Source organism: Orycteropus afer, unplaced genomic scaffold (assembly GCF_000298275.1).
Source record: "Orycteropus afer afer isolate SDZICR_OR568_19922 unplaced genomic scaffold, OryAfe1.0 scaffold00011, whole genome shotgun sequence".
NCBI lineage: Eukaryota > Metazoa > Chordata > Mammalia > Tubulidentata > Orycteropodidae > Orycteropus > Orycteropus afer.
In genome coordinates this window covers 11,215,203-11,242,851 of record NW_006921598.1, presented here as the reverse complement: position 1 = coordinate 11,242,851, position 27,649 = coordinate 11,215,203, and the positions used below count along the sequence as shown (strand labels likewise).

Here is a 27,649-nt window from a genome sequence, read left to right as displayed (position 1 = left end):
GACATTTTCAAGGGTCAGATATACATCCATTTTTTTTAAAGAGAAATTGTGCTAAACATCTTTGCTAACAAATAAGTACAGTTTGTGCATTTAGATATTTATCATTATTAGATATCTATGTGGTACATTTTCTTGGTTTCTGTTATTCATGTTTTTAAAATGTCTTTCCTTGGTAATGTACTTGCCATGTTAAATGTCTTTTGTGGTTAAATTATTATTAATAAAAATGATAATTCTTTATTGATGTATTACCTCATAGGTGTGAATGTAACAGATCATGATTTAACATTTAGAAGTCTAACAGAGGCCCTTCAGAATAACGTCACACCATATGTAGTTTCGTTGCAAGCTAAAGATTGTCCAGGTAAAGAAGAAATGCTATAGTAGCCTTGGAGAAGTGTTATAAATCTCTTCCTTCTCTCTTTTACTCTTTCTAGCTTTCTCCATCCCTTTTGGTTTGTGAGAAGAGCATAGTGCTACATTTTTGACAGAATGAAGTTTAGTGCCTCTCAGAGTGATCCTGACTATTGTAGGGCTCTTTGCCTCCTTTTACTTCCTTTATTCTGGCCCTACCCCTGCCATACCAGTTTCCCTGCTCGTAGTAGTCTAGGGATTTTAAAGATGTATTCCTTAACCTAATGGAACTTTTAATAATTAGAAAGGTTTGGGATAGGGAGTTGAGAATTATGAAATGGGGAGCTTTTCTTTAGCCCAACAGATAGTAAACTACATGGGCTCATATTTGCATTCCCCCATCATCTTATTGTCCCAATTTGAAAAGTTATTATGGTAAAAATGTTCTTGGCAACTGCTAAACTTGAATATCTGAAGCCATCAAATCACATAGGATATGGACACTAGTGGACGTAGTCCCTGATTTCCAACAGGGCTCTGTACTGGCAAACACCATCAGAAGTCAGTTCTGATGTAAGTTGAATACCTTTTTTTTTTTTTTTTTTTTAAGTTTTTATTACTGCCTTTTTTAGGCTCTTATTATCAGTGTCTGTATAAATCTGATCTTTCAGCATCTGCAAGTGCACATCTGAGAATTGCAACATTGTGTGTAGTACTTATCAGTAATAACAGATGTACAAAAAAAAGCAGAGGGTTGTAAGTGTAGTTCATGGTAACTGGAATACACTGTGAGTTGAAAACTGCCTATACAGTAAAATGTGCTTGGATTTGAACTGATAGAAGAGTTTTTTGTGCTTATATTACTTTTATATTTAAAAACTGATTAGAATTAAGTGAAAGCCCTTAGGACATCTTTAAAATAACTATAAGGAAAATTTGTAATTAGTAAAATAATTTATATAATACTTTTGAGGTTCTGTAGGGACTTTGAAAACCTTTTATTGTCTAATGTAACTTAAATATATATTACTCCTAAGATAATTTATAGTTTTCATGTTTATACACTTACATAGATAACACTTTTATTATAGACAAGCATATAAGCTTTAGCCTAGTTTTAGTATGAAATAATCAAGTTTTACTTGTTAAGGAGAGCATTAATTATATGCTAACTATTATGTCAGTTGTATTGATGAAGAGTAGAAAAGCACATTCTACTCAAATAATAGAGAATCATGAAGTTTCAGGGGCTTCAAATATGTTTTTAGAGGTGGTAAGCTTTTTTTTTATATTCTGCAGATATGAAGCATTTTTTGCAAAAGCTGGTCTCACAGTTAATGGACTGTTGTGTAGATGTAGAATACAAAGAGGAGGAGAGTGTTCCGATCACCCAGAAAAAGACTTATTCAATGGATTTCCTTTCCAGTTGGTATATGAATGTCACACAGGTAAATGTAAACTGACAGTTTTTTCCTAGGAAATTGGCATCTAATTGAAGAAACTGGGAATTATAGTAGACATAGTACTGTTTCATCCTAAGAAAAATATGCTTATGCAGCACTAACTGTTAATTTAATAGTAGCTACATTTTTTCCTAAGGCTACTAGAATTTAGACATGTTCTTTTATTAGTATGCAGTCTAATTCCTAAAAGTGCTTAGACTTTTACAAGGACATGTTATGTGTGATAAAATGTGATTTAGTGACAAAAATAGCATCAGGAATCTGTTCTGTTGTAAATTATATCTCTATGACAAGGCCTGTAACTTTAACACTTATTTCCTTTTTATCTCTTTATTTCCTTTTGTGCAATAGAATCATGCTACCAGTGTCTACTGTCAACTTAGTCCTATGAGGAATAATCATGTTTTGTTTTTAAATGTAACATATTCTCTGCTTAGAGTTCTTTGGGAATAAACGCACAGGAAGTAAAGTATATATAACAAGCAGAAGTTTTGTGCTACCATGATAGTATCTGGTGAAAGTTAATGACTTTCTGTACTATTAAACCACAGTCTTAGTTTATGATGCTGTGTAGCCAGATTGTTGTTGTTGTTATGTGTCGTGGAGTCAGACCTGACTCATAGCGATCCCTCCTTGGGTTTCTGAGGCAGTGTCACTACGGAAGTAGATTGTCCAACCTTCCTTCCGAGGAGTGGCTGGTGGGTTTGAACCGCCAGCCCTTTGGTTAGGCACTATGCTACCAGAGCTCCCTGTAGCCAGATAGTATGGGAGAAAATATTGTAGTGATATTTTCTAATCAACATTTTTGTCATCATAAGTGAGGTTTCATGAAAATGCCCATTTTGTTTTATGTAGAACTAAACTAGGTCCAGTGCTTACCATAATGTCTTAATTTGATCCTCAATTTTAGATTTTCATTAAATCAAATGCTATTTGTAATTTATATCTGCTCTGGTGGCGTTGTGCCTAAGGCATTTTGACTGCTAACCAGAAGGATGGTGGTTCAAACCCACCAGCCACTCCTTGGAAGGAAGATTGGGCAATCTACTTCCATGGTGATACCGCCTTGGAAACCCAAGGAGGTGTCACTGTGGGTCGGGACCAACTCTATGACAGTGAGTTTTTATCTTTAATAGATTGTGATTAAACCAGATGATACTTAAATTTCATTCCAAACTTGAAATTTCAGAGTAACAGAATGGCAACTAGTGTTATTCATTATGCTTTTTTTTTTAAAAAAAATTATTACTAAAAATAACTAGTTCTCACTTTATAGCAAAGCAAACTATAGTAGTCTGTCAAGAGAAAAATCAGTTTTGTAGAAAATTTTCTCTTCTCCCATGTTTTTTCCTGTCATTTTCTTAGATAGCAGAAAGTATAAATATTTCATATGAGTTATGGATTTTATTGAACCTTTTTTTTCTTGGTTATTACTTCCATGTCAGAAACAGAAAACTTTTGCTAGTAACTGTTAGAATGAGTCTATTTATTATGTGGCAGAATTAAAAGAAACTGTTACTGTGAACTATAAAGGGAGATAGATGAATATGTGGTATGATAGCATTGTTTGGGTAATAAAGCTTATTTTTAACTTCTTCTTTCCACAATGCCTTATAAGAAGACAAACTCAAAATTGCCAAGCAATAAAAGGACTTCATCTAGCCAATGGCAGTCTCCTCCTGTTGTGCTTATCTTGAAGGATATGGAAAGCTTCACCACGAAAGTGCTTCAAGATTTCATAATTATTAGCAGGTAGATGATGTGTTACCTGACTTTTGTGCTAAAATTTTCTTTTTATTAAGAAAGCATTTCTCTTCACTTTATAAGCAACTGTTTTCAGAGAAAATAAGTGGCCATTTAATCTTCATTTTAATACCAATTGAATAGAAATTGAAGTAATTTCAAGCTCTTAATGTTTTAGAGACCTCCTGTCAAATATTTTATTTGCTTTTTACTCAAAAACTAAAAGCAAAGGACAAACGGTAGCCAGTTTCTAATGAGCAAGGTGGGCTTGTTGTTGTTAGATGCCGTCAAGTTGGTTTTGACTCAGAGTGACCCTGTGTACAGCAGACGAAACACTCCCTGGTCCAGTAGTTTATTTCACTAAGGTTGTCCAGTCTTTTACTTGTCTGTTGAATGGATAAACTGCCCGAGATTGAGATATTTTTTGTCAGGGGTAACTTTTTGATAGGTGTCGACTCTTAGAGACTCTGAGTTACCTGTGGCTCTACTGAGCAAGAACATTTGCTATTTAACATTATCTTACATTTTGTTGTTGTTATGTGCCGTCAAGTCAAACCCGACTCATAACGACCCCTCCTTGGGTTTCCGAGGCAGTATCACTACGGAAGTAGGATTGCCCAACCTTCCTTCCGAGGAGTGGCTGGTGGGTTTGAACCGCCAGCCATCTGGTTAGCAGGCAAGTGTCTTAGCCACTATGTAATATTTATAGTGAGAAACTACTTTCATGATCTCTTGAGATCTTCAAGGAAGTCCTGTGAGATTCAGAATTAGAGTAACTGACCCTATTTAAGTAGCTCTGGTGGTATAGTGCCTAAAGTATTTGACTGCTAACCAGAAGGCTGGCAGTTCAAACCCACCAGCCACTCCTTGGAAGGAAGGTTGGGCAATCTACTTCCAAAGTAATACCACCTTGGAAATCCAAGGAGAGGTCCTTATGAATTGGATGCAATTCGATGGCAGTGAATTTGGTTTTTGGTTCGATCCTATTTAAAATACCATGACATACATTTCCCATTTTTAGGATATAATTTATTTTGGCTTCTTTTATATGTTAACTTTCTTTAATAGTTGAGGCTACATTTGCCTAAAGCTAAATCAAGTTATAATTTATTAATATAATTTCTATTTTGAGAGTGCCTCTTTTTTTCCATTGCTCTAAGACTTGTAGATCCTAAGACTTTTCTTAATGCTGACGCTGAACTGTTTAATGTGCCAGTATCATGCACGATATAGAATGGTCACACACTAATGCTTCAGTTTTTTGGAGCTTAGACCTGTGACTAAAGTAAGGAAGAAAATCTTAACAACAGTAGGAGAGTCTAGGAACTTTATTCCTATGAAAATAGAACTGCATACAGCTAGAATACTGAAAAATAATAGCTAACAAAGAGGAACAAGCAAAATTATCAGCTGTTATACAGAAGACTATGACCTTTAGAAGCTCCTGGCAGTCTTCCTCCTGTTGTGCATATCTTGAAGGATATTGAAAGCTTCACCACAAAAGTTGCGAATTATATCGTGTAATTCCCAGCAATGGTACTCTTTGACTAAATGATTCTGGAAGTCGTTTGTGTTCTTACTGATAATGATAACAGATATGCCATATTTCATGAGTTTGATATAGGGAGGGGATATAACAGTTTTGAATGTTGTCCATTAAAAAGATGTCTTACGTATGTGTAAGAAAAATTTTCTAACTTTTAGCTATTAGACCTGGGTGATGTGACATAGTGTCCACTAGAAATCTCTATAAATAGAAAAAATTACCTTGGAAATTAATTAGTGTCATGTCACGAAATTCAAAGCATAGGCTGAAAACTGAGGTTTGAGTGATAGTTTAAAATGAGTGGTATCTAATACCTTGTCTAGCATTTGAAGTTGTATAGCCTTAGGAAGGCACTTGATCTCTCTGGAACTCTGTTTTATTTATAAAATTAAGAAATCCATTAGTAAGTTGATTTCAGAGGTGGAGTATCGGGAATATCTATTTCTGTGTTACTTTAGCCAAGGAAAATGAATGACCTAGAAAATTTTAGTATTTGGAATGATACTCTTTAGCAGTGGCTTATAAAATAGTTATTAAAGTTTATCTTAGTTTAAAATATGTATTGGAATATATTTACTAAAGAAATTCTACTTTTGTGTATTCCTTTGAAAAATAGTCAACATCTACATGAATTTCCACTAATACTCATTTTTGGAATTGCCACGTCTCCTATTATCATCCACCGGTTGCTTCCTCATGCAGTATCGTCACTACTGTGTATAGAACTATTCCAGTCTTTGTCTTGCAAGGAACACCTGACTACAGTACTTGACAAGGTAAAAGGAAAAATTTTTACCAGTGATATAAGATTAAAAGAAAACTTTCAAGAATAGATTGTAAATATAGATGTTAATGATAAATCTGTATATCTCTAAGAGTAGTGCTATATTGAACATATTTCTTAACAAATTTTGATTTTTATTAAATGATTTTTATACTGATGTAGTATTGCCACTTCAGATAAAATATATGCTCCGTGAAAGAAATGATCATATATATATGTTTGTGTATATATTTATATCATTCAGTGGAAAAATATAGGACTTTAGACTAATGGACCATGAAAACCTCAGCCTGAGACCAGAACTACATGGTGCCTGGCTACCAGTGCCAACCACTTGGAAAGGGATCAAAATTGGAGAAAAAAGGTGGAACAAAATTTAAAAACATGAAAAAGACTAGGTTGAATACAGACTGGTGTAAGTAAACCCCTGAGACTGTGGTCGCTAGTCATCCTTCGGGCTGGAATTGGACTCATTCCCATGGCATAACTCTCAGTCAAACAATAAACAAGCCTGAACAGCTATAGCAGGAATGTGCACACTTTAGAACAATCAACCGTGGTAGATCAGAAGGGCAGCATTTGCACAGGGAGAGAAGTAGGGAGGCAGGAATGCATAGGCAAGAAGGACACAGGGAAGAAGGGGGTAACCACAGGGAAGAAGTGAGAAGAGAGCTGTTACATTGTGGGGATTGTAATCAGTTTCACAAAACAAAATGTGAGTGAAATACTGAGTATAAAATGAATCTGCTTTGTAAAATTGCACCCAAATCACAATAAAAAGTTAAAAAAATGTAGGCCTTTATATATTGACAGAATTTATAGAATTTCTAGTAATATTAAGTGTTTTGTCTTACGTTTTACATAAAATGATTTGAAGTTTTTGGTGTACTCTTTCCTGCTTTAGGGAGCTCTGGTGGCACAGTGCCTAAGGCATTTGACTACTGCCAGAAGGCTGGCAGTTCAAACCCACCAGCTGCTCCACAGAAGGAAAATGGAGCAATCAATCTCCTTCCATAAAGACTGACCACCTCAGAAACCCAGTGGGGGTCACTCTGAGTCAGAATCGACTCAGTGGCAGTGAGTTTGGAGTTTTTTCCTAGTTTAATGTCACGCTGCTCTTGGGAACAAATAAATAATAAAAATTTCCCAGACTTCAGCTAATTATTATGTCTATTCAAGTAGAAATACTTGTTTTTAGTACTTACCTTCCACAAATTGTTGCTAGCTTCAGCTGCATGAGGTAAACTAATGACAACCTACCATTTATTTACTAACCACTTCTACATTTTTTTCTCCCCTCCATAAGGGTTGTATCCATCTGATTTCCTGGCACTTTGGAAAACATTTTTCCATCTATAATATTTTCAGCTGCTTTGTTGTGGCCAAATTTAGTTGGCCTTCTATGTCTGTGCTTCTGTTTATTCTGAAAGAAACAGCCTCATGTGACTTTTCATTTTGAGATGTAAAATCTTCACTATAAGCCATTGAGAATTAGTTGAATGATGCAAATTAGACATCTGTCATTTTGTCGTATATCTCATTCAAAGATGCATAATGTGTTACTCTTCATTAATTTCTATCTTTAGTGATGAAAAAGAAATCTTATCTAGTAAAAAGAATTGGCAAAGGCTGCAGCTTCTTTAGTGGCTTCTTGTGGGAGAAAAATAATTATATAGTTAATAAACAGTAATTTTTTTAAATTAGGAATTAGATAGAAGATAATTGCTATCTTTGGTTCTGAAGATGTATTATGAATAGCTTCCTTTGGGTTGCTGTTCATGTTGTATAAGTTACTTTAAAAATTGGTTGCTATTTTACCTTGGAAGGAATACTGGGCAGTCTCCTTCTGTAGAGATGCTGCCTCGGAAACCCAAGGAGGGGTCACTATGAGTTGGAATCTAATCGACAGCAGTGAGTTTTTATTTTGGATTTTACCTAAAAGCATACACACACGCACCAGTGACTGTTGCAGCTTTTACAGTTCCTGTATCACCTTTCCCTAATTATTTATACTTAATGTTTATAAGGAATGAAGAGTGTGTTTCTGTCCCCCTCTCCTTTTTATATCTTTCAGCTGCTTCTTACAACCAAGTTTCCCTTTAAACTAAGTGAGAAAGTATTACAGGTTCTAACCAACATCTTTTTATATCACGATTTCTCAATTCAGAACTTTATAAAAGGACTTCAGGTAAGACACACTAATGAGTTTGAAAATTCATATGCTGATTCTAAATAATTTGCATGTTTATATCAGACTGACTAGTTTGATAGTTAAACCCTTTTATAGTATCTAGAATAAATAAATTCAAGTTCTGTTATTCTTGGTTTTATCATTTTTTGGTTGCCTTACAGCAAAATATAAAGAACATGTTAGTTGAGATATCAATAGTGGGAAAAAGAATTCAGTCCATTCCAGTGATTCTTAACCATTTTGAGGATAGGGTGAAAGGGACCTTTTTTGAGAATTTGGTGAAAGCTTATGGACTTTCTGCCTAGGATATGCTGTATATTAAAGGTAAGTAAACTTTTTCTGTAAAGGAATAAATACGTTAAATATTTTTGGCTTTGTAGGTTGCATATATTCTCTGTTACATAATTTTCTTTCTTTTTATATAACCCTGTAAAGATGTAAAAATCATTCTTAGCTTGTCGCTATGCAAAAACAGGCTGTGCACCGTAGTTGGCTAATCCCTGCACATAAGCGTATGTATATTTATATTTATTCTTATATACTTGGAATGCGTATTCACCTGGGCTTTGTGAATTGCCGAATGCCAATTCATGAACTTAGCTTCAGAACATCTGCTCTAATCTAAAAAAGGAAGGCCCCATTCTCTAGTTGTTTAGAAGTTAATATTATTTCTTTCTCTTGGCAGCTACTTAAATTATCTAGCAAAGGGTAATCATGTGAACACATGCCAGTTGTCAAGTCATTAAAGCCTACATATTATATTAAATGCACTGTGATAATAACTCACTACATGTTTGTGTAGTGCCTTGCGAATTATAATTTGTTTCTTATGTGCTCTTTCTCTGCATAAAACACTGTAGTGATTTCTTATGACTAATGTGTATATGTTCGTTTCAGCTTTGACACTTTAAAAAGAATATTTTAAAGCAAGAATATTAGCAATGTGTGAAATTAAATTGAGGTATAACAACTCAGTTATATATCCAAAATTATATAACAATTATATATATATATATATATATATATATTTAATCATGTTAAATAAATATGTAACTCAAATATATAACATTATAATAATAATAATTATATTGAGATATAATAACTTCCTAAACAACTTTTCATTCACTTTACTTCATTCATTTATTTGTTCATTTATATGTATCAGGGCAACTGTGAACCAGGCATTGTTTAGGTCCTAAAAATAGAGGGAAAAAAATCTCTGCCTTTGGAGTGTTTATTGTCTAGTGAAGGAGGCAAATGAATAAATCCACATTAGTCAATGAGTAGTCAGTGTTAACAAAAAAATACATGCTTAGGGGTTCCATAGGAAGAGGGATGTTTGAATTAGGGTTAACCAGGGCAAAGGAAAAAAGGAAGAGTTCCAGGCAAAGGAAAGAGTAGAGGTAGGAAGATCTGTTAAAGGCTGTTGCAGTAAACTTAACAAGAGGTGACAAAGATCTAAACTAATATGATGATAGTGGGACTAGAGAGGGGGAAATAAGTTTGAGAATGGGAAAGAATTGACAGAACTGGTGACTAATTTTTGTTTTGTTTTGTTTTTTGGTGACTAATTAGATGAAGAAGAGCAGCAATAACATACAGGTTCTCGCTTAGTAGATGGTTTGGAGGTTGATACCATTTATTAAGCATGCATATTAGTACAAAGAGTAGAGCTTCTAGTTTGTTGTAAGAACAGGATAATTCTTTTGTATGTGATTAATTTAGTAGTATGTTGGCTATAAAAGATTTGGACCTCAGGCAAAATTTGGACTGAAAATATTTAGGATATATTATTAAAAAGTGGTGCTTGAAGGAATGTGCTAAGGATGAGACATCACTCAGAGGGAGTGAGAAAGGTTGAACCCTAAGGTATGCTGATATACAAGAATGAGCAATAGAAAAGGAGATTAAAAACAATATGACCAGTAGAAAGTGGCGTATCACTGAGGTCAAGAGGAAAAAGTGTCAAGAAGTATAACATATACTCTAAAACACCTTGAGAAAGTGCATAAAGAAAAGGACATAAACCAAGTTACTTTATCTGCATCCCAGTTTTCTCGTTGGTGAAATAAGGAGATCAGATTAGATGATTTTAAAAATTCCTGATAATTTACTTAGTGCCTCTTCTGTGCTAGGCACTTTATAAGTATTTACATTATTTCAGTTATGTGTTTTATTATCCTTAGTTTTATACATGAAGAAACTGAGACCTAGGTTAAGAAATTTGGCAAAGGTCATAACTGTTACGTGCCAGAGCCTTTAGACCACGTGCTTCTAGTTTCCCCAGTGGTTATTAGAAAATACGTATAAGTAAATAAATTTACTCTGTGAACATTCACCCAAATCACAGTTTAAAAATATATATATATTTGTAAGTGTCATTTCTGCAGGAGGTACAACAGGTCATATGCTTGTTCTGTCTGTGTTTTAAGCCATTCCCTCATTACAGGATATTTTAACTAGTTAATTGATCTAAATATTGAAAACACACTTGGATAAAATAGTTAAGTAATACTGTATTCTTATCCTATTTACAGTCTACTATAACACTTGTGACTGTCCTGTTCTTTTCTCATTTTTTAAAAAATAGCATTAATCTTGGGGTAAATATTATCACATTAGTCAGCATTTCTCAAGGTAAAGGAACTAAAGAAAAAAATTCAAGCCTTGAGTTGCAATGTTGAAGGATTCTATGGGCAAAATATTGAACAATACAAGACACATCAAAAGAAGATGGAAGGAATATGCAGAGTGACTGTGCCAAAAAGAATTGGTTGATGTTCAGCCATTTCAAGAGGTAACATATATGATCAAGAGCCAATGATATTGAAGGAAGACTCCACCCTGCACTGAAGGCACTGTGAAAAACAAGGCTCCAGGAATTGACAGCATACCAATTGAGATGTTAAACAAATGGATGAAATACTGGAAGCACTCAGTCATCTATTCCAAGAAATTTGGACAACTTCATTCTTCTCTTCATTTATCATGATGCTGCTTATTGGTCCAACTGTGAGGATTTTAGTTTTCTTTATGTAGAGGTATAATCCACACTGAAGGCTTTGATCTTCGGTAAGTATTTCAAGTCTTCCTCACTTTCAGTAAGCCAACCATCTGGAATGTGGAGATTATCAGACAGTGTCAGTAATAATCACATGCAAGTAAAATTTGTCTGATGGTAATTCAGAAGTGGTTGTAACAGTGTACAGACAGGAAGCTTCCAGAAACTCAAGCTGGATTCAGAAGAGGATGTGAAAAAAGGATTATCATTACTGATGTCAGATGGATCTTGGCTGAAAGTAGAGAATACAAGAAAGATGTTTATTTACCTGTGTATTATTGACTATGCAAAGGAATTCAACTGTGTGGATCTCCAAAAATGGCATGAGGGTGGCAGCATTTGACCTTCTCTAACTTCACAAGGGGGAAGGAGAATCCAGAACAACATCAACAGCCCAAGGCTAATTCCTATGAGGTAGAGGTTAGACATGCCACCACCCTCCAGTGTTTCTACCAATTCTGACACACCAGTTGTCCCTCCCGTGGCACCCTTTACTTCTCTGCTGGGTTCGATAATTCATTGCAATGGCCACACAGAACTTACATAAAATACTCATAATTAATGGGGTTTATTAGGGAAATAATAGGTTACAATTCAGGATCAGAAATGATTCAGGATATAGTTCTTCAATTAGGACAGTTTCTTCTCATCTGTGCTGCAGGTACACTTCTCTGACCTCATTCTCTGCTCTGCTCAGACAAGTATTACAAAGTTCTTTTAGTTCTGCTCAGGTGCCTGAAGGCACCCAACTTTCTTGCTCTGTGGGCTGGGAAGCCTGCCACTCTGTTTCATGCCACTCTCTTGGTTCTGCTGACTCTGCCACCATTCCCCTGCTGTCTCAGCACAAGAATTTCAGCTCCAAGTATGCACTCCGCTCCTGGATTTTCTCTTTTGATGGAAATGAGATTCCCCCTTTCTGCCTCTGAGATGGCTCACTTATTAAGCCTAGCAGGATGGCAAAACTGACATATCTCTATGTTAGGGTTCCATACCCCTTATTTGCGTAGTCCCACTCATACAAGGGTACTGTGTACCTTATTTACATTACTATAAAGCTATCCAGTCCCCTTGACAGACCACAGGCACCACATTTGCATAGTTCTACCCAGTCATCTGGTAGGAATCACAAAGACCATGGCTAGAAGAAGCATATTAAGTAATTCACTACACTTCAGGATCATAACAGATTATGGATAGCATTGTGAAAAATGGTAATTCTAGAACATTTAATTGTGCTCGTGTAGAACGTGTACATAGACCAAGAGGCCTTCATTCAAACAGAACACCTAGATATAGTACATAGTTTAAAATCAGGAAGGGAATATGTCAGGGTTGTATCCTTTCACCATACTTACTCTATCTGTTGTTGTTGTTGGTATGTGCCGTCAAGTCGGCCCCGACTCATAGCGACCCCTCCTTGGGTTTTCAAGGCAGTAACACTACAGAAGTAGGATTGGCCAACCTTCCTTCCGAGGAGTGGCTGGTGGGTTTGAACCTCCAGCTTTCTGGTTAGCAGTCAAGTGCCTTAGGCATAATCTGAGAGGCTGGACTAGGTGAAGAGGAAAGCGGCATCAGGACTGGAAGAAGCCTCATTTACCACCTATGTGATATGCAGTTGACACAATCTTGCTTACTGAAAGTGAGGAAGACTTGAAATACTTACTGAAGATCAAAGCCTTCAGTGTGGATTATACCTCTACATAAAGAAAACTAAAATCCTCACAGTTGGACCAATAAGCAGCATCACGATAAATGAAGAGAAGAATGAAGTTGTCAAGGATTTCATTTTTTGGGGGATTCACAATCAACATCCATGCAAGCAGCAGTCAGCGAATGAAATGACATACTGCATTGGGCAAATCTGCTACAAAAGACCTCTTTAAAATATTAAAAATCAAAGATACCACTTTGAAGACTGAGGTGTATATGACCCAAGCCATAGTATTTTCAGTTGCCTCATGTGCATGTGAAAGCTGTACAATGAATAAGGAAGATTGAAGAAGAATTCTTTTGAATTATGGTGTTAGTAAAGAATATTAAATATACCATGAACTGCCAGAGGAATAAATAAATCTGTCTTGGGGGAAGTACAGCCAGAATATTGTCTTCATCTCACGGACTTTGGACATGTTATCAAGAGGGACCAATCACTAGAGAAGAACATCATGCTTGGTAAAGTTGAGAGGGCCAGTGAAATAGGAAGACTTTCCTAAGGCATTTGACAGCTAACAAGAAGGCTGGTGGTTCAAACCCACCAGCCACTCTTCAGAAGGAAGATTGAGCAGTCATCTACTCCATAGTGATAACGCCTTGGAAACCCAAGGAGGGGTCGGATCTGAATTGACGGCAGTGAGTTTGTTTTGTTTTGTTTTTTTCCTTCAACAAGATGGAGTGGCATAGTAGCTGCAACAGTGGACTCAAACTTAACAAGGATGATGCAGGACCAGGCAGTGTTTTGTTCTGTTGTACATGGGGTTGCTGTGAGTCAGAACTGACTCGACAACACCTAATAACAACAATGTAATCAGAAGACATAAGTAAGAAGTAAGAGTATGCAGTTTAGTACTGGCATAAACAGTAGCTTTCTATTTTGTACTTCTTGCTAAGTTAGGCAGGCCCTTTACCTTTCAGCCTTGAGAAACAGGCTGTTTTGGAGGGGTTTCCTCCCATGTTGGATATCTGGTCTTCAGCTACATAGGCTCAGAAATTCATTATAAGTTCACCTAGGAAGGATCAAGCTCAAGACTGCTGATTCTTGCCAGTCAAAAACCTTAAGGCTGATATATAACGTAGTGTGTTAATTTATTAATTTGTGATGAGAAGGTTTTCCTGTGACCAGAATATATATGTCCACTATCTGGGGAACCATCTTTTAAAAAACAAGGTAGTTAGAAAACCAAATTGGTCATGAGAAGGTTGCTTAGGATCGAAGTATTTAACATTTGGATAGTCTTACACAGTATCTTTTAAGTTATGGTAGAATCTGGAAAATCATCCCCCCTTCCACTGTAGAGACTATAGCATTCTAGTTACTAGAATATTTATATCTACCATATATGCTACCATGTTTTTAATTAAACAAGTTAAATTTGATTTGTTGTTCATTTTTCATTATTCCTTTTTATTAATAGACAAAAATTCTACCATTATAACATTTTAGCTTATGCAAAAGATTGGTTTTTTTACACTGCTCTTAGATTTATATTTTCTTATGAGTATTTGGACATCTGGTGAACCTTTAGGTGACACCCCACACATATCCCCACCATATTCACAGTTGTCTTAAGTGAATTGCTTTTGCAGATAACTATCTGTTTACATAAGTTTCCTTAGTTTATATTTCAGAAATTGTCATTTTCTGACTTTGTCCACAAATTGAAATCTTCAAAGATATGTAGCCATTTATGTAGTGTTTGCAGTGTTACTGTGATACTAAATATATTAGTGCCAATAGCAAAAAGATTGAAAAAACCTACATGCTGATCAGTGGACGAGTGGATCAACAAACTGTGGTATATACATACCATGTTGTTGTTGTTGTTATATGCCTTTGAGTCGGACCCAACTCATAGCCACCCCTCCTTGGGTTTCTGACGTGGTATCACTATTGTCCCATCTTCCTCAATAATGAATCTGTGAAACATCTCATAACGTGGATGAACTTAGAGGACATAATGCTGAGTGAAGTTAGTCAATTACAAAGGGACAAATACTAATAAGACCACTACTATAAAAAGTCAAGAAAGGTTTCATAAAAAAAGAAATATTCTTTGATGGTTACCAGGGGTGGGTGGGGAAGGGGAGGGTAAACTACTAGCTAGAGGGTAGACACATACTATCTTGGGTGAATAAAAAATAATTTTAAATAAATATATTAGTGTCATAAAAACTTTTTTCTTTGAAAAACAACAGTACCTTAAGTTGAGCAGGCAGAGGGCAAATGATTTACTGCCAAAATGTAACAAATACATTTAATTTTCATATTTCTTTCAGCTTTCTCTGTTAGAGCATTTCTATTCGCAACCCCTCAGTGTACTGTGCTGTAATCTTCCAGAAGCCAAGAGAAGAATCAATTTTTTATCAGATAATCAGTGTGAAAATATCCGACGTCTTCCATCCTTTAGGAGGTAAAAAGAGAAGTAGATGTTTAACACATTTATAGTAGAGTTTAGGAGCTCTCATGGCATAGCACCTAAGGCATGTGACTGCTAACCAGAAGGCTGGTGGTTCAAACCCACCAGCCACTCCTCAGAAACCCAAGGAGGGCTCACTATGAATTGGATCTGACTCGACAGCAGTGAGTTTATAGTAGAGTTTAAGGAGCTGTGGTGGTACAGTGGTTAATATGAATTGGATCTGACTCGACAGCAGTGAGTTTATAGTAGAGTTTAAGGAGCTGTGGTGGTACAGTGGTTAAAGCATTTGACGGCTAACTCAAAGGTTGGTGGTTCGAACCTGTTAGCCTGCTCTAGAGTAAAAAATTAGTTAGTATGCTTCTGTAAAGATACACAGTTTGGAAACCCTATGTGGGCAGTTCTACTCTGTCCTATAGGGTTGCTATGAGCTGGAATCAACTCAATGGCAGTGAGTGGATAGTAGAGTTTAGGGAAAAATAAGGGATCTCTATACAGTTATTTTTAAGGAGGGGAAAGGAAAAGTAACCTTTTTTGTTTTGTTTAGAGTAAAATAAAGCCCTTCTGTTTTTAATTATGGGATTTCTTGTTGGATTTGAAAATATGCCATAAGGAAAAATGTTTTTTACAAAGAAACATAATTTGTGAATTTGACACAGTTAATTTTTAGGAATAACATTGCCAGTGGTCTGAGGCTTATTGCCTTTGTTTATGATCATACCCCTTGCCTATGAAATGCAGCTAATTTATGGAGTTAAAAATTACCACTGAACCATGACTGTCACCTTGAATTTGATTTTGAGCCTAAATTAAAGAATGTACCCACCAATCAAGGAAAAGTGGTTCTTTTTCCACATGCTATTCAGATACTTAGAATGTTTAATTTTCTCTTTTTGTGTATGGGTTTGTAAAAATTTTAGGTATGTGGAAAATCAAGCTTCAGAGAAGCAAGTTGCATTATTGACCAATGAAAGATTTTTAAAGGTAGGAATATGTTTCAGTTTTATTCTTTTTTGTTTTTCTTCATGTAAAAGGATATGCACATAATATTTACTAAGTTGATTTTATAGAACATCTGTACATCCTAGTATGTGCTGAATAAAGAAGTACTAGATTTGATGCTTAATTAGGAATATTAAGAATGATTAAATAAAAAACCTTATCTCTAAAAGATAAGGATTTTTAATGGATAAAAAAATAATTAACTAGAACACTGGGTTTCTCCTGTGCTGTCTTTTGAAAGTACTTTTAGATCTCAATTTTCTTTGCATGAAATGGTTAGAATCTGCAAGCAATTTCAATTTAAAGTTCTTCTAAAGGCTGTCATACATAAAAGCACATAGAAGTCTTGCAGCTTGGGCACCCACTGCTAAGTGGTTATTGATTTGAAAAATAACATAGTGTCAAGAAGGAAGTAATGAACTTAGAAAACTATGAGCTAAGCATTCAACATAGAGAATATCAAAAGGAGTGGTTCTTTTTTTCTATCTTGAATAGGTAGTACTTGGACATGGTGTATAAATCAAAAGGCAAAAATAATAATACGGTGAAAAGGTTCCCTCTCACTTCTATCCTCCTCTATAGACTTCCCCTCCCTGCATTCAAACAATGTTACTAGTTTATTATGTATCATTCTAAAGATGGTGTGTACATATACAAGTAATTACATATATGTTTGGGGCTTTCTTTCTTGTTGTACAGAACATATATTATGCACATTATTCTGTACCTTGATTTGTGCTTAATCTCAGAAATCATTCCATATCAGTACTAAGGAATAGCAGAATGTTCTATAAAATGAATTTTACTTCAGTCCCTTACTTAAATGGATAGTCAGAAATGTGTCATTTTACATTTATTTTCATATTCATAACTTTATAGGGAAAAAGTTTTTTGAAAATTGTAGTAAAATTTGTTTGTTGCTGTTGTTGTTGTTGTTTTGCCGTCAAGTCGGCCCCAACTCATAGCGACCCCTCTTTGGGTTTCCAAGGCAGTATCACTACGGAAGTAGGATTGCCCAACCTTCCTACCAAGGAGTGGCTGGTGGGTTTGAACCGCCAGCCTTCTAGTGAGCAGTCAAGTGCCTTAGGCACTATGCTACCAGAGCTCCTTAGTAAAATTTAGGGGAGATTAAACTTAAGCCCTGTGCTAGGTATGAGTTTTGTTGATATAAAAATTAAACAAAGTAATGTTAATTCCTAGAGGGCATGTACTCTGTGTAGTTCTAAATACTTAACTTGCCTCCATTGTAAATTCTCAAAAAATATTGAGAATGGCATTAATCTGTAGCCTATTTGGTGCTAGTGATACTACAGTGTTGTGCTTGTAATAATATTTGCCTCTGTTGTCTGTATCTTTTATGTACATTTCAGTGTCTTTCCTTACCAATGGGGACATTAGACAGGTGAGAAGAGCAGGTGGGCGTAGGCAAACAGGAATATACCCTAGACCAAGGACAGATTTGGCTGAAGATAATATTACATAAGTGCTTGTGCTACAAAATTAGCCACATACATTATAGAAGGAACAGAAGATAGGGTGGGAGTAACTTTGCAGAGACAACCAAACATCTTATGAGGGAAATTTACCAGGCCTGTGTTTCAGGACCATAGTTTAGGGGAACATCATGCTCAATTGGCACACATAGTTCATAAAAATTTTGTTCTGCAGCCTACTTTGGTAACAACTGGGGTCTTAAAAGCTTTCAAGTGGCCATCTAAGATACAACTATTGGTCTCCTCTTAGCTGGAGCAAAGAAGAGTGAAGAAAATCAAAGTCTGGAAAAAATTAGCCACACATGTTACAGAAGCAACAGAAGTCAGAGTTGGAGCAACTTCTCAGAGACAACCAAACACCTTGAGAGAGAGAATCACTGGGCCTGATGACTCGGGACGGTAGCCTCAGGGGACATCATGCTCAATTGGCACAATATAGTACATAAAAATCTTGTTCTACATCCTACTTTGGTGAGTAGTTACTGGGGTCTTAAAAGCTTCTGAGCGGCCATTTAAGATCAACTATTGGTCTCCTTTCATCTGAATCAAAGAAGAATGAAGGAAATCAAAGTCCTGGAAACAGTCCAAGAATAAGATGGACCATGAGAAGCTCAGCCTTCATGACCTGAGACCAGAAGAACTAGATGGTGCCTGTCTATCAATACCACCTGCTCAGAAAAGGATCAAATGGAAATCCTGGATAGAATGGGAGGGCAAATATGAAACAAAAGTCAAAAACACAAAAATAATCAGAATTGGACTAGGTTGGATAGAGACTGGTAGAACCCCTAAGACTATGGCCCCGGGTTACCCTTCGAACCTAGAAATGGACTCACTTACATGGATTGGCTCTCAGGCCAACAGTAGAAAGGCCCACATACAGAACACCTACCCCAGCTCAATGCACCCACCAACTCTAGGGAGATGTAGTTCTTAGATCAAGCAGCCATGAGACACCAGAGGGGTAGTACTCACATAGAGAGAAGGCTGGACAGAGAGAAATGCATGGATGAGAGGGGCACAGGGAGGGGTGGTCACCGGGAAGAGAGATTTTTGTGGTTGGGGATGGTGATCAGGGCCATGAAATTAGATGTGCATGATCTGTTGAACGTAAACAAGTTTGCTCTGTAAATTTGTACCCAAAGCACAAAAGAAAAAAATACATGTATGTTGAGAATGGCTTTTATTAAACATTATTTCAAATGCAGAGTCACACAGTTATAATATAAAATTACTTCTAGATTGGGCTCCATAATCATTTTAATAATCTTTGTAATCTTTTCAGAGAAGTATAGAAAGTCCTCATACCAATGCAGGGTATTTCAGTACAGAGGAAATTTAAGAACCAGTGGAAAAGGATGTAAGCATGTTTACTTAGTCTTTAAAGATAAGATTAGATTACCTCTCCACTGAATCAATTAGTTGCCAAGTGCATTTCCTGTTAGAACTTTCTGCCAGAGTGTATCTTCAGAAGCCAGGAATAGGTTTTTAAACAGTACCTTTAACCATTGAGATGGCGAAGGGAGAGAATGTTTAGGCTAGTTTGTTATAGAAATATCCTCACATTTATCTCTGCTTTTCAGTGACTTTTTGTATATTTCTAAGCATTTCTGTTAATTGTATTTGTTCTTAAGGAGCTCTGGTGGTGTAGGGCCTAAAGCATTTGACTGCTAACCAGAAGGTTGGTAGTTCAAACCCCACTAGCTGCTCTGCGGAAGGAAGATGGGGCAATCTACTTCCATGGAGATTTACTGCCTAGGAAACCAGTAGGGATTGCTATGAGTCAAAATCAACTAAATAGCAGTGAGTTTGGCTTTTCTTGGTTTGGGATTTGTTCTTGTTGCACTTATAGCCCTATTTGTTATTATTACCTTTGCCTAAAGACCTATCCTGATTTGTGTTATATTGACTCAAGACTGATACTCATTTTCAGATTGCATGTGTTGTCTGATAAGGACATATTGTCTTGAGATTTAGTACAAAATGTGAAGAATAACAGATATTTGTATCTTTATTCCAAAAACGTTATCTGCAGGCTGCTTGCTAAGTTCAAAGGCCAAAGCTGTCGCTGAGAAAATTATTGGGAGTTTTATTCTACTTTGACCCAATGTTTAAATCAATCAGTGTATCTGTTGATTTTTTAGTTCAGAATAGAAGTATCTTTGAGTATTTTACTCTCATTATAATACTTCTTATAGTTTTGTACAAATAATTGATGATCAGTAATATGATATTGCATGACATGGTAAAAAAATCTCTTTTCCTTCTGCCCTTCTTTCCTGTGCATTCTTGCCCTTGCGCTATCTTTCTGTGTAATACTGCCCTTACATTATCCCATGGTTGATTATTTGAAGGAGTGTACTTGCCTGATGTAAATGTTAACCTTGTATGGCTATCTGTTGTTTGACTGGAAGCCATAGGAGTGAGTTCACTTCCAGGCCTGAAGGGTGACTAGGGGCCATAGTCTTGGGGGTTTCACCAGTCTCTATCAGGAACTCTGTTGGCACGGTGCCTAAGGCATTTGACTGCTAACCAAAAGTTTGGTGGTTCAAACACACCAGCTGCTCCGTGGAAGGAAGATGAGGCAATCTGCTTCCATAAAGATTACCACCTTGGAAACCCAGTAGGGGTCACTATGAGTCATATTCGACTTGATGACAGTGAGTTTGGTTGTTTGTTTCATCAGACCAGTAAGCCAGGTCATTTTTATAATTTTGAGTTTTGTTCCACATTTTTCTCCCACTCTATCTATGATCTCTTACACTAATCCTTACCTGAGTGGTTGACAGTAGTAGCTGGGCACCATCTAGTTCTCCTGGCCTCAGGGTCATGTAGGCTGAGGTTTGCATGGTCTCCTAGTCTCTTGGACTAATTATTTCCATGTATCTTTGGTTTTTTTAATTCTTCTTTGCTCCAGACCAGAAGAGAACAATTGTTGCATTTTAGATGTCCATCTGCAAGCTTTTAAGACCTCAGTCGCTATTCACCAATGTAGGATGTAGAACAAAATTTTTGTGTAGTATGTTAAGCCAATTGAGCGACCATGGTTCCCAGCCCATGAACCCAGTGACTCATTCCCTTAAGGTGTTTGGCTGTGGCTAAGTTATCATCACTTTGCCCCATTAGCCTCCCCTTACATTCCAGGCAACCAACAAAGTTTCCTTCCATGTATAAACCTACTGCTGTCAAATCAATTCCAACTCAGAGTGACCCCATAGGACAGAGTAGAACTGTCCCATAGGGTTACCAAAGCTGTAAATCCTTATGGAGGTGGACTGCCACATTTTTTTTCCCATGGAGAGGCTGGTGTGATCAAACCACCAACCTTTTGGTTAACAGCTAAGTAAGCAGTGCACCATCAAAGCTCTTTGGGGTAGCTTTAGGGCTCCTTGCTGAGTCAGATGAGAGGAATAGCACTTAGCCACACGAGCTGGGAGAAGGCTGTGGTTGGTGCTGTGTTAGATAGCTATAATATCACAAGCCAAGTATGGAAAACACTGCCAGTCAAAGTTTCTCTCTAATGAGAAAAATAATGCTTCCTTATATCAAGAAGATAAATGAAAAAATGCTAAAATATGTGTGTTCTTGGACAGATGATGCCTCTTAATATGAAGATTCAATATAGACCTATTTTATCAGCTTTTAATAATAGTGAATTGAAAAGGAATGAATTACAAAAAATTCTAATTGTTTTTATTTACTTTCTTTAATCTTCTTCAAGTCACTTGATTACTTCTGTACATACAAGTCTAGGAACAAAAATGATAAATGCTATGGAAACTAAGAGATAGATAAATGCAGAATAAAACATCATGGTAAATTTAACTTTGCCAATCATTTTTTCTTTACCTATATACATTTATGAAGGAGCTCTGGTGGCATAGTGGATAAGGCATTTGGCTGCTAACCGGAAGATCAGTAGTTCAAATCCACCAGATATTCCACAGAAGGAAGATGTGGCTATCTATTTCTGTAACAATTTACAGCTTAGGAAACTCAAAGGGGGTCACTGAATCGTAACCGACTTGATGGCAGTGAGTTTGGTTTGGTTTTTCCACACATATAAGTTTTATATGGACATTGGCTTCTCCTCCAAAGAAAGCAACTAAATCAGTGATAGGGACTCTGCCTTATAAATAAGCAATAATGAATGATTTTTTAATGAATGATAGACAAGATTAATGTGGTTAGAGATGACTGATTTAAGATGGTGTATCACTCAGTGGCAGGCAGCAGTCTGTTTTTCAGATTCATAGTGTTTTTTAAAAATCTGAGCCAACATTTACCAATTGAGAAGCTTTACATTACTAATTCAGACCTTTAGCTTCTTTTGAAAAAGTAGAAAACATACCCCATATCCAGCAAGACAACAAACGATTGCCCTTCTGTTGAGAAGAGAGACCCTGAATGTGAGCCTCTGTTTATTAATATACTTTTTTAATTCAACAGATATTTTTGAGTGTCTTATGTGTGCCAGGTATTAGTCTTTTGTTGTTGTTGTTAGGTGCCGTCGAGTCGTTTCCGACTCATAGTGACTCCATGCACAGCAGAGCGAAACACTGCCTGATCCTGCGCCACCTCCACGATCCCTGCTATACTTGAGCCCATCATTGCAGCCACTGTGTCAATCCATCTTGCTGAAGGCCTCCCCCTCTTTTGTCGACCCTCCACCCTACCAAGCATGACATCCTTCTCCAAGGAATGGTCCCTTCTGACAACATGACCAAAATAGGTGAGACGAAGTCTGGCCATTCTTGCTTCCAAGGAGCATTCTGGCTGCACTTCCTCCAGGACAGATCTGTTAGTTCTTTCAGCAGTCCATGGTACTTTCAGCATTCTTCGCCAGCACCACAACTCAAAACCATCAACTCTTTTTCGGTCTTCCTTATTCATTGTCCAGCTCTCACATGCATACGAGGCAACTGGAAATATCATAGCTTCTGTCAGGCGCACCTTAGTCCTCAAGGAGACATCCTTGTTCCTCAGCACTTGAAACAGTTCCTTCGCAGTTGACTTTCCCAGTGCTTCACGTCGTCTAATGTCCGGACTGCTGCTTCCATTGGCATCGATTGTAGAACCAAGCAATGTGAATTCTTTGACAACCTCAATCTTCTCTCCATTTATTGTGATGCTGCTCATTGGTCCAGTTGTGAGGATTTTTGTTTTCTTTATATTGAGATGTAATCCATACTGCAAACTGTATTCTTCAACCTTAAGTCTTATTTCAATGTATATGCAGAGCAAATAATCCGAGAAGTTGGACTATATGAAGAAAAACATGGCATCAGGATTGGAGGAAGAATCATTAACAACCTGAGGTATTAGTCTAGACCCTGAGAATACAGAAGTGTACAGAAGAGGTAAAAAAGAAAAAGAAAAAGAAAAAAAAGCACTGACTTGAGGAGCTTGCATTAAATAAAGTGCTACTGTACTAGTGATAAGGGCTCAAAAAACAAGGAAGCAGAGAAAGGAAATATGGAGTTTGGTGTGCATGGTGAGTGGGGCTAAAAGTAGTTAAGGGTCCCACCGAGGAGGCAAATTTTGACTAAAGACCTAAAGGAAATGATGGTGCTTGTCATACAGAGATCTGGAAGAAGAGCAGAAGAGTGACAAGTGGAAAGAACCTGGGGTGGAGCACTTCTGAGGAGTACAAAGGAGATTGTTATGTATTTACTCTATTTTTTGCATGTTATTGTTAGGTGCCGTCGAATTGTCTCTGACTCGTAGCGACCCTGTGTATGACAGAACAAAACTTTGCCTGATCCTGTGCCAGCCTCACAATCCTTGCTATACCTGGGCCCATCATTGCAGCCACTGTGTCAATCCATCTTGTTCAGGGCCTTCCCCTTTTTTGCTGACCCTCCACTTTACCAAGCATGATACCCTTTTCCAGGAAATGGTCCCTTCTGACAATATAACCAAAGTAGGTGAGACAAAGTCTGGCCATTCTCGCTTCCAAGGAGCAATCTGGCTGTGCATCTTCCAGGACATGTGTGGTAGTTTAGTTTGTGTGTCAACTTGGCTGGGCCTGGTTGAGTGGTTGGGCAGCTGGTGGTAGTTATTCCCCATGATGAGACTGGCAATCAACTCCATGGTGGGATCTACCACAAGCAGCTGAGTAGCTGCCTTTGGGATGTGGTCTGCTTCCTGTATAAAAGGAGAAGCCTTTGGGAATGGTCTCTAACCTATGGCATGCTTGGACCCTGCATGTAGCTATGTCATTGCTCAGCAGCCTGCTATGCTCTGCTGACCTTGGGACTTAAAATGGAGTTAAGTTAATGGCCTGCTGTGTGGTTTGGTAACATTGGGACTGTGCCTTTTTACTTGTCAGCCTTGGGGCTTCTCAGCCTCAGCAGCCAGTAGCTGTCTAAGTGAAGAAACACCTCTAGCTCCAGTGGGCCAGGAGCAGGAGGCAGAGCTGGACCCCAGGGTTGAGGGGCTTTCACCCAGCCCCTAGAGCCTGGCACTTTCAACTTGGACTTAAGGCCTCCAAATTGTAAGAATAAACTCCTGTTTGTTAAGACCATCCCATTTGTGATACATTCTTGTCAGAGCCACACTAGGTAACCAGAATAACAGGTTTATTAGTTCTTTTAGCAATCTATGGTACTTTCAGTATTCTTCACCAACACAACAACTCAAAAGCATCCACTCTTCTTTGGTCTTCCTTATTCTTTGTCCTACTTCTGTGGTGATACCGCCTTGGAAACCCAAGGAGGGCTCGCTATCCAACTAGATGGCAATGTGTTTGGTTTTTTGTTTTTATTCTTTGTGTAGGTCTCATATGCATATGAGGTGATTGAAAATAACATGGCTTGGGTTAGATGCACATTATTCTTTAAGGAGATAATCTTTGCTTTTCACCACTTTAAAGAGATTTTTTGTAGCAGATTTGCCCAGTATAATATGTCCTCTGATGGCTTTACTGGTGCTTCCATTGGTGGTGATTGTGGAACCAAGTAATATGAAGTCTTTGACAGCTACAATCTTTTCTCCATTCATCATGATGCTGCTTATTAGTCTAGTTGTGAGATTTTTTGTTTTCTTTATATTGAGGTGTAATCCATACTGCAGACTGTATTCTTCAATCTTTATCAGTAAGTGCTTCCAGTTACCTTTACTTTTCAGCAAGCAAAGTTGTGTTGTCTGCATATCTCAGGTTGTTAATGAGTCTTTCTCCAATCTTGATGCCACATTCTTCTTCATATAGTCCAGCTTCTGATTATTTCCTCAACATACAGATTGAATAAGTATGGTGAAACGATACAACCCTGGTTCACTCCCTTCCTGATTTTAAACCATGCAGTGTCCCCTTGTTCTATTGAATGTCAGCCTCCTGATCTATGTACAGGCTCTTCATGAGTACAATTAAGTGTTCTGGAATTCCCATTCTTCTCAATGTTATCCATAATTTCTTATGAGCCACACAATCACATGCTTTTGCATAGAAAACACAAGTAAACACTTTTCTGGTATTTTTTGCTTTCAGCCAAGATCCATCTGACATCAGCAATGATATCCCTCATTGCACGTCCTCTTCTGAATCTAACTTGCATTTCTGGAAGTTCTCTGTCATTATGCTGCTGTAACTGTTTTTGAATTATCTTCAGTAAGATCTTACTTGGGTGTGTTATTAATGATATCGTTTGATAATTTCCACATTGTGTGGGATCACCTTTCTTTGGAATGGATACAAATATGGATCTCTGCCAGTCAGTTGGTGAGGTAGCTGTCTTCCAAATCTCTTGGCATAGCCTAGTGAGTGCCTCCAGTGCTGCATCTGTTTGTTGCAACATCTTATTAGGTATTCCATCAATTCCTGAAGCCTTGTTTTTCACCAATTCCTTCAGTGCAGTTGTGACTTCTTTCAGTACCCCTGGTTCTTGATCATGTGCCACCTTTTGAAATGGATGAGCATCAACCACTTCTTTTTGGTACAGTATTCCTTCCATCTTCTTTTGATGTTTTCTGCCTCATTCAATATATTGCCCATAGAATCTTCCAATATTGCAACTCGAGGTTTAAATATTTTCTTCAGTTCTTTCAGCTTGAGAAATGCCAAGGACATTCTTCTCTTTTGGTTTTCTAACTCTGGGTCTTTGCTAATTTCATTATAATAATTGACTTTTTCTTCTCAAGCTTTTCTTTGAAATCCTTCTGTTTAGCTCTTTTATTTTGTCACTTCTTCCATTTGCTTTAGCTACTCTCTGTTCAAGTGCAAGTTTCAGAGTCTCTTCTGATACCATTTTGGTCTTTTCTTCCTTTCCTGTCTTTATAATGACCTTTTGCTTTCTTCATTGATGATATTCTTGATATCGTCTAACAGTTCCTCTGGTTTTCGGTCATTGGTGTTCAGTGCATCAAATCTGTTCTTTAGGTGGTCTTTAAATTCAGGAGAGATATAATCAAGGTCATATTATGGCTTTCGTGGACTTGTTTTGATTGTCTTCAACTTCAGCTTGAACTGTCATATGAGCAGTTGATGGTCTGTTCCACAGTCAGCTCCTGGCCTTGTTTTAGCTAAAGATATTGAGCTTCTCCATCGCCTCTTGCCACAGATGTAGTCAGTCTGATTCCTGTGTACACCATCTGGTGAAGTCCACGTGTATAGTTGCTGTTTGTGTTGTTGAAAGAGGTATTTGCAATGAATAAGTCATTGGTCTTGCAAAATTCTATCATGTAATCTCCAGTGTTATTTCTGTCACCAAGACCATATTTTCCCACTATTAATGAGTGATTTTCCAACTCTTGCATTCCAGTCACCAGTGATAATTAACACATTTTGATTGCATATTTGGTTAATTTCAGACTGCAGAAGTTAGTAAAAATCTTCAGTTTCCTCATCTTTGGTTTTGGTGGTTGGTGTGTAAAATTGAATAGTAATAACTGGTCTTATTACTTACAGTAATAGTTATAACTGGTCTTCCTTGTAGGTGTGTGGATATTAACCTATCACTGACAGCATTGTACTTCAGGATAGACCTTAGTATATTCTTTGTGATGGTAAATGCCATACCATTCCTCTTCAATTTGTTATTCCCTGCACAGTAGATCATATGATTGTCTAATTCAAAGTGGCCAGAACCAGTCCATTTCAGCTCAGTGATGCCTAGGATACTGATCTTTATGTGTTCCATTTCATTTGTGACAATTTCCAATTTTCCTAGATTCATACTTCTTACATTCCATGTTCCAATTATTAATGTAATGGATGTTTGCAGCTGTTTCTTCTCGTCTTAAGAGGTCCCATAGGATAGATTTGCTTGAATTTATTGGTATACTAAGGATTATTTCCTGCATGGTTAGGTGCTAAAAAAATAATAGGTATCTGCAAGATATTTCTCAAGAAAAAAAAGACCCAGCCCAGTAAAGTCCTTTGTTTGACTTCTTTGAAGTAGAAAAAAATTGAACACCATGCCACAAATCATAATCCTTTAAAGAAAGTGTTACAGAAGTAAGCAGTTATACAAGGAATTGAAGACTAAACACTCTAGGTTCTAACACTATTTGAGACATCTTTTGGAAAACTGATTTGTCAGATAAGTCATCCTGTAGGTCTCTTAAGACACTGTCCTAGATTTTAAGGCTTTTTGGCTTCAGATTTCTTTTTCACTTTTTCTACCTTAATTGATAAAAAGAATAAAACTAGTAAGGGGGATTGCCAACAAGAGGCAGGGATTTTTCAGAATTACCTGTGCTATTTCTTTCACAGATCCTCTCTTTTTCCTGCCAAGCATAATACTAGCAGTGTTTTAGGAAAAGGATGCATCATAAGTAGCACTTCAGCAACTGTTTCCTACATTGGTACTGGGCTTCCTGTAACTGCTGCATCTCCTGATGACAGTATGATAGAGGATAATGGGTCTTCCCTCATTGTGG

The 27,649-nt window shown here is 37.1% G+C and overlaps 1 protein-coding gene across 1 annotated transcript in view; it reads left to right on the top strand.

Annotated features, from left to right (window-relative positions):
- The window catches only part of ORC3 (origin recognition complex subunit 3), an 80,489-nt gene that overhangs the window by 14,600 nt on the left and 38,240 nt on the right, over positions 1-27,649 (top strand). The window contains exons 4-10 of the mRNA XM_007950980.2: positions 260-364; positions 1,654-1,802; positions 3,436-3,569; positions 5,723-5,882; positions 7,965-8,078; positions 15,136-15,269; positions 16,196-16,259. Of these exons, the coding sequence (XP_007949171.2) occupies positions 260-364; positions 1,654-1,802; positions 3,436-3,569; positions 5,723-5,882; positions 7,965-8,078; positions 15,136-15,269; positions 16,196-16,259 (860 nt within the window). The remainder of the gene's footprint in view (positions 1-259; positions 365-1,653; positions 1,803-3,435; positions 3,570-5,722; positions 5,883-7,964; positions 8,079-15,135; positions 15,270-16,195; positions 16,260-27,649) is intronic.